Source organism: Rosa rugosa, chromosome 5 (genome assembly GCF_958449725.1).
Source record: "Rosa rugosa chromosome 5, drRosRugo1.1, whole genome shotgun sequence".
In the NCBI taxonomy this organism is placed as follows: domain Eukaryota; kingdom Viridiplantae; phylum Streptophyta; class Magnoliopsida; order Rosales; family Rosaceae; genus Rosa; species Rosa rugosa.
The window spans coordinates 43,839,525-43,847,514 of record NC_084824.1 but is presented as its reverse complement, the minus strand read 5'-3'; the positions used below and the strand labels follow the sequence as shown (position 1 = coordinate 43,847,514).

Sequence of the window (7,990 nt, the reverse complement as noted above, 5' to 3'; positions counted from 1 at the left end):
GGAGCCCCAGGTCCCTGTAGTTTTTAAAAGCGGGAGGGAGTGCAACCAGGCGTGGGGTGGAATTAATCAGTTGGCTGCAGTTGCCATCTTTTGTTTTATATTTTAATTTTCTTAATGTCAACTTGCTGCGGAATTCTATCAAACAATTGATACAGTAGCAGCTGTAATTTACCCTATTATATTACTGATCAAGGGAAAACAATAGAAAGACCAAACCACGCTTGACCAGTGCCGCGGTCCCCGCGTAATATTCCATTATCAACAGCCACGTTTTTTGGGGCAAACTCCAACTATACCCATGGAAATGACTAAAGAGAGAGTGTAGGTCCCAAAGGCGCGCACCTAATTCTTGAGTTGCAGCGTCTTTTCTCGATCTGTGAACTGAAAGTTGAAACCTCAGATCTCCAATTTGTATCTGGGAATTGAAGACCTCAACTTCTTTTCCATTTGTCCTGCAACAGATTCAGAAACGAGTTGATCAGCCTTTCATGGAGCTCCCATGTAAACCACGGAAGGAAGGGGATGCAGGCACTCAATTTACTTCAACTTGGACGCCGATTGCTCGTCCGACAATATGGCCATCCATCCGGTCCTTCCTATTGATCACGTACGTATGGCTGTTCTTCTTGTTTTTCATATATGTTGTTTCTGGTATTACACATATATCCACTCTCTCTCTCTCTCTCTCTCTCTCTCTCTCTGTATTTGAGTGACTCTGGAATCTGCAAAATCATCGCTCTGTCTAAATTGCATAATCCGCACAATACATGAGTGTACAAATTTAATTACACACCCACAAACACACTAGGCATGACCTCATCCTTAAACTTCAAACTAGATGATGTTTTTATTTTAAGCATATAGTTTAGTAATCTAAATCACTCATTTAATCTCTAGTTACATACACATATGAACCATAAAAAAAAAATTAGCCAAATCGGAAAACGTTTAATTATTTGATTAACATCATTTTTCATTCTAATTTTATCTAACAGACTACATTTGCTTACACATTTTCAATGATCAAATTATTATGGAATTAGTTAATTTTTTGTAGACACAATTCTTGCATAAGAATCAGAAATCTAGAGGATCAACGATCGAAATCCTTGAAATAGGTCATATACTAGTAGAAAATAGTAAAATTTCTCAAATTTTAAAAGTAATGAGATCCTTTCTAGAACAGGCCTTCATCACACATGTGCGCGCGTGCCCACACACACACACATATATTTAACTTTTTCATTAAGGGATATATTTTTCATTTTGGGAGATCATTTATGGGATCCACTTTTCTGTTGACTGTTAGATATTTAGGTCTCTATAAGTTGATCACTTATGAAAATTTTAAGCCAAATTGAAAATTGTAATTTACTGTCTGGCCATAAACTTCCATCAGTAGATTATTTATACAAATTTTCAGCCAAATTGAAAATCATAATTTACTGTTTGGTAATAGACTTTAGTAAACCTACTGGCATTAATATTTTTTGGATAAAAGCTCCAAATGGTACCTGAGCTATTGAAAAATGTATTTTTTGGTACTTATAATTTTATTTTATTTTGAAAAAAAATTAGTTTAACTCCTTAAACTTTAGGGCTAAAATTAGCCTGGTCTCTGAACTTTCTTTTCAATCACGTTGGTCCTTGTACTCTCAAACAACATCACCCGAGTTCAAAATTTAAATCCAGATCCAAAAATAACGTCACTTGCTGACTCGGAGCCTACATAGGCCCCACTTTAAGAGTTTAACCTTACAAGAAAGGTAAAATGGGGATTTCACTTTCCACCCCCAATTCTCTTCTTCCTTCATCACCTTCTTTAGCATCTTGCCCTACTTTTTCTTAAAAAAACTTCCTAAATCCGATACGAGCTCATCATCGTTGCTGAAATTGAGACCAAGGCCACCACCAATGCCCCCATTTTCCTTGCTCTTTCTATGAGACGAAGCACATTTTGTCTTTGGAGATCACTAGAAGCAACCGGCTTTCCTCGACAGCGAAGAAGAATCATCCATCAATGAATTGCAAGAACCCAACAGAGAAGACAACTACCCAGATTTCGATTTCGATTTAGAACGATGCTTCTTGCCTAAACCTCTCTTAGCCGTGAGAAACTTTCACTCTCCGACGATGAATTCGAATGAATTCAAAGAATTCAAGTGAGACGAAATCGATCCATGTTTTTGTTTCGGTTTCGAACCCCTCTTTAACAACAACGAAGTTCCCTTTTTCAGTGAGAACTCCAATGATTCCAAAGGCTGACTCACACCCAGATTGTGATTTCGGATTAGGAACCTCTTTCTCATCTGGCACTCTATAAGCGATAAGCGGACGAGGGTTTCAGGGGATTGCTTGAGATCGATAAGACGGTGGAGAGATTACAGCGGCGTCTCGTGGCAGGCAGAGGAAGGCGAGCCGGGATGGATGATGGCAGCGTTGACGCGACTGATCTATGTCCACTTCTGCCTCGTTGTTGGAGAGATCACCGCCGAGGACCTAAAACAGTACGACGGCTCTGATCCCAAGAAAGTCTCTGCTTATGGCCATCAAGGGTGAGATCGAAGACAGTGGATTTGAATTTGATAGCAACTGGATTTGAGTTTGGGTTTTGGATTTGAATTTGATAGCAATTGGGTTTGAGTTAAGGTGTTGATGGGTTCGGAAGAAGAAGAAGGAAAGGGAATTGGATGGGTTTGGTGGCGTGGAAGAGATTTCTCTGATTTTCGGCTGCACGAAATTCTCTAAGTTTTTTTTTTTTTTTTTTTTTAAATCTATTTATTGTAAGAATATCCATTCTGCCCTCCTTCAGGGTTTAAAAAGCTAAAGTATGGGCCCCTATGTCAGCTCCAAGTCAGCAAGTGACGTCATTTTTTTACCCGAATTCAAATTTTGGACTCGGGTGATGTTGTTTGAGAGTACAAGGACCAACGTGATTAAAAAAAAAGTTTAGGGACCAGACTGATTTTAGCCCTAAAATTCATGGGGTTAAACTGAATTTTTTCCTCTTTTCTTTAATTTTTTTTTTACCCCAAATAGTACCTCAAGTATTGCGTCTTATTAAATATAAGACTTTCGCAATGTTTTGGGTTTTAAGTGTTTATGATCAATATATATCATATGTTCTATAGCTTAGGTTTATAATCAATATGTACTGGATTAGTATGTATATTTTGCTCATTTACATATTGATCATAATCACTTGGTTGTCTTTTTTAAAACTAAGCTACAAAACATATGATACATATTGATCACAAATCTAAGATGAAAACTACAAACATATGATTGATACTAATCCTATACATATTGATCATACCTAAGATACAGAACGTATGTTGCATATTGATCATAGACACTTCAAATTCAAAACATATTTAGTAAGCCATTTTAACAAGAAAGCTAACAAAAGTACCATATTTAGTAATGGCGCAATACTTGATGTACCATTTGGGGTTAAAAAAAAAAATTATTGGTACCAAAAACTACATTTTGCAATAGGTTAGATACCATTTGGAGTTTTTATCTAAAAAAAATTAATGCCACGTAAGTAATTTAACTGAAAAACTAACAGAAGTACTATATTTGGTAGCGGAGCAATACTTGAGGTACCATTTGAGGTAAAAAAAATCATAGGTAGGTAGCAAAAAATATATTTCATAATAATTCAGGTACTAATGAGAGTTTTTACCCTACAACTAATTACTTTATCATGGTAACCAGCTTTTCTTCTTCAAGCATCATGTTGATAGATCACAATTCTAATGGGATGTTGGAAAACTTTTCCTGCAAGAGAAAATAATAATTGCTAGTTTGCAAATAGCTAGAACATTCAATTGCCTATATGAGAAACAATTTTTTTTTTTTTTTTTTTTACCATTATGGGGAAAAGAAATTAGTGAACCACGTACCTAAAGAATGGATATCTATCCATCTCCTTGGATGATTTTCTGCTTTGGGGCTGTGTTGGGAAACGCCGCTAGTCTTGAAAATTTCAACTTTCAAGTTCTCATTCTTGCAAACAAAAAAAAATTTAAAAAAATAAACTTCAACTAACACTATATAGGCTAGTCAACTATTATCATAAAGGTAAATATGACAACTAAAAGTCCAGGCCCGACCCGTATTATGGGCCAATGTATGTCCATTAAAGTATGTCTGACCCGGTCTTATAAGGCCAGCCCAGAATCCCATTCAATGTTAGTATTAATAGTTTTTTATGTAGTTATTAGTTGAATATTTAGACCAATTATTGCACTCTGTGTACCATATAGTTTTTTAATTTTTTAATCTATCTTGTTCTATTATTACGTTTTCAAATAAAAATAGATATATATAAATGATAATGGGCTCGCTCTGCCCACCCAAAGAGCCCAGCCGTGCCCTGCTAAAAAAAACATGTAAGGCTAAGAGCTTATGGGCGAGACTTAATTTTGATCTTTAATTTTTTAAGAAAAAACACTACCCACCCTGACGGCTTGAGCCCCATTGATTTTAGTCTGAGCTGGCCCGACCCATAATGATCCTAAGTCATAAACCCACCACCACATAAGATCCTCCTAACACTCGATATGAAGTATGAACGAATTAAAATCAACGGAATCTTTTTTCCTCCGGTCCAAACTGAAATAGCCAGAAAGAAAAAAAAAAAATAAATAAATAAATAAAATCAACGAATAATCATGCAATAGAACTCGAATAAAAAAAAAAGTAAAAAGAAAAATTAAAAGTGAAGTTACGGTTATACCCCTAGCAGCCAAATTGGAATAACACGTGGGGCCAACCCCAATCCTAGTCGAAAAGATCCAAACGCTTTTCAACGACCTTTCAAGACTCAAGCACTTCAATTAAATTTTTGGTTTTCTCGAATTACAGTTGTGGAAAATTGGAGAAAAATAAAACAAACAAAAAAACACAGCGCTCCTCACCCTTTTCCGACCGCCACCACAAGTCTTATCTCCATCAGATGCCAGCTACTAGCTATCTCTTTCGCTTCCGTTCGGTCGCCGCACCGGAATTGACGGTTTTCTTTTCCGGCATCTCTTCAACAGTTCGCAGATTTCATCCTTACATCGATCCTAGTTCTCCGGCGGTCCCATTCGCCGGAAAGAAGTGGATACCCCACTGGACATTTTTATAACTAATATCTTAAGTATTTAAGTGTGAGAGAAAAATCGAGTGGAAAATTGAGAATATAAACTATAATAATCAGTATTGATATTTATATGTGATGATATTGGAGGAAAGGAAGGACGGTGGTCATCAATCTTTTATGGTCAATCATGGATAGAAGACAAGTAATAAACTATCGTTGTCGCCACGTACTTAGCTACGCGTGTTTGATTGATGCTGCATTCCAGTTTTACCAAACCCAGATATTTTTTGACTTCAGAGGAACGCGGCATGACGTAAACCCTACTACCGCCACGGCAAGTCTGGGTATAAAAAAGTTGCATTGTAGTATGACGGATTTATAGGTTTCACTTCTTCGGTCTGAAGAGAGGGTCAGTTGCATTCATATCGGTGTTCCTCATCTGGAGAGAAGACTACAACACCAGGTAAGCAATTTAGTTTGAAGTAAGAAAATCAGTCCTCGAAGTTCAAAATCACTGATTCTCAGAGTGGATACGGGATTAGGGCACAGATCTAGACTGAAAAACCTAGCTTGTTGCTTTGCCGATCTCTCTTGTAACAGCTCACAGAAGGATGAGTCACTCAAGAGGGTTGCCTTATAACACAAGCAATGATTTGGAGACCGGTCTGAAGGAGGTTCCTGTTGAGCGCATGAACCGTTGGGTGGTAGACATCTCTTTCATCAATTAATGAATTTTTTTTTTTTTTTGAAAAGATGAATTTTCTTTTTTAGGTGTATTTAGTTATGATTGATATGTACCTCAATTTTACTTCTTATTTTGTTTCAACTTTGATGACTTTGTGGATGAAATTGATTCATCTTTCTCATGTGCGTAGTCTTAGAAATGGTGTGGCCAGCTAATTGGAATTAATATTGTCTACGTTTTAATTCATGGTTTCTACCTCCTTAATTCATGGTTTCTCATGTGCGTATTTTCGGTTAATTAACTGTCCTAACTTATTTGTTGAAAATGGTTTTTGCCCATATCAGTTCTTTGTTCTTTAGTCGTTCAATATATATAGTGAAACTTATATTTCTGATGATCGATCCTTGTGTTTTGTTTCTAGATTCCAAACTGGTTTCCACTATAGTTTTGTTCTTTCTAGTGCAATGTATATGATATATTTCTGATGATGGATCCTTCTGCTTTGTTTCTAGATTCCAAACTGGTTTCCGTTATACACTTGGTATATCAGCTAGCTTATGCTTCAGGTTTAATTTATTTTGGTGTGATATTGGAAAATCAATGTTGGATCGATGCTTAGTAAGTTAGTAAACTTAAGGCCCGTTTCATGCATGTAGGTAAACATACAAGAAATGGAGAAAGGAGAGAGGGAGAAATTGTCAAATAATGTACGAAATGATATATTGGCAAAAGAAAACTGTTGAAGTGATTTGTACTTTCCATGCCAGTTTTCGTTTTCTGCATTAATGAATACATTTCCTTCCTACTCTCCCGGCCTCTATATCGATCCCTTCCATATATATACTTCCCTACTAGTTATCTTCAAACAAAAGAGAAAAAACAACAAAAAGAAAGAAAAAATTGCAATGTTTACCAAACGGGCTCTTGTTGGAAACTTGGTCCTAGAATTCTCTTTCTCAAAACTTGTGCTATATATTGTTTCATTTGTAGCAAGCGAAACTACTTCATAAAGCATTATATCGATTCCGCCACACACTAGTCCTGAAAAGGGCAGAAGAAAAGAAGCAGGCGGCACGGAAACTTAGAGCACATGCCCAAGCCCTACGAGTACGTTTTGTAATTTGAAACTATTTGTCTTACCTACCTTGCTATCTGCTGTATAATGTTTGTTTTTGTATTAGGCTGCGGCTATCTTCAAAGAAGTTGCAGATCAAGTGAAAGGTATTTCCTATCCTGAAGCTTCTCCTTTTCAAGACTATTCTTTACGATGGATTTTATCAATAATAATATTGTTTTGTAATCAACTTGTGACTTCTGGTTGTTAGGGACCGGTGATTATTTTCCAATTGAACCAGATGAAATTGCTAGTTTGATGAGGAATAGTGATGTTGATGCTCTACAGCAATATGGGGGGGCAAGTGCAACAGAGAACGAATATCATGCTTTGTTTATGTTTATATATGATCGAGCTACATTAAAAGATATTGTTACTTATAACATCTTTTGTTGTTCCTTTACATCAGAAGGAAGGCTTGGCAGATTTACTGAAAACAGATTTACACAAGGGCATTGATGGGGATGATTTGCTAAAGCGGAGAATTAAATTTGGATCAAACATATATCCTCCAAAAACAGCAACGAGCCACTGGGTGAAGTTTGTTATAGTTTTGCACTTTCGAATTTCCTACATTTGGAATAAGAAGAAAAAGAAGAATTGATGCATTATGCTATTATAATTAATCTTTTTTTTTCTTTTCAATTGTTTTCTCCTGCTGCATATCTGATAGACATGTCTTTGGGAAGCTCTGTACAATTTTACTCGGATCGTTTTGGTGATTGCTTTTATGGGTTCTGTTGTGATGGGTATTCTGGAAGAGGTGAGCTTGGAGTCTCTAAATGCCTAATTAATTGCATTAAATTAATTTAGTCTTTAGTACTCTCACAAAGTGGGAGGTCAAGTTCGACTCACAACTCACGGATAATTGGTTGTCGAATTTTTAGGTTTTATGTAATAAAGAAAAGTATTCTCGCACAGTGGGATGTGACGAAGGAAATTTTTTTGGTCCAAAAACAAAGAAAAGATTTTGTTTACTAAATTGACGTTTAGGTTAATGTAGCAGATTATTGTCTTCAATATATTTCCGGTCGGCTATACTCCTCTCTTTTATTTCTTGCCTGACCCCTAGTCATGCATTGTTATGCTAGCTAGGTAT

At 36.3% G+C, this 7,990-nt stretch overlaps 1 protein-coding gene across 1 annotated transcript in view; it reads left to right on the top strand.

Moving 5' to 3' along the window:
- The first annotated feature begins 273 nt into the window (after nucleotides 1-273).
- LOC133711711 (calcium-transporting ATPase 10, plasma membrane-type-like) overlaps nucleotides 274-7,990 on the top strand; it is an 18,885-nt gene continuing 11,168 nt past the window's right edge. Inside the window, exons 1-9 of the mRNA XM_062137814.1 lie at nucleotides 274-607; nucleotides 5,390-5,555; nucleotides 5,693-5,796; nucleotides 6,434-6,484; nucleotides 6,768-6,884; nucleotides 6,959-6,998; nucleotides 7,103-7,191; nucleotides 7,301-7,426; nucleotides 7,565-7,654. Of these exons, the coding sequence (XP_061993798.1) occupies nucleotides 5,704-5,796; nucleotides 6,434-6,484; nucleotides 6,768-6,884; nucleotides 6,959-6,998; nucleotides 7,103-7,191; nucleotides 7,301-7,426; nucleotides 7,565-7,654 (606 nt within the window). The 5' untranslated portion in view covers nucleotides 274-607; nucleotides 5,390-5,555; nucleotides 5,693-5,703. The remainder of the gene's footprint in view (nucleotides 608-5,389; nucleotides 5,556-5,692; nucleotides 5,797-6,433; nucleotides 6,485-6,767; nucleotides 6,885-6,958; nucleotides 6,999-7,102; nucleotides 7,192-7,300; nucleotides 7,427-7,564; nucleotides 7,655-7,990) is intronic.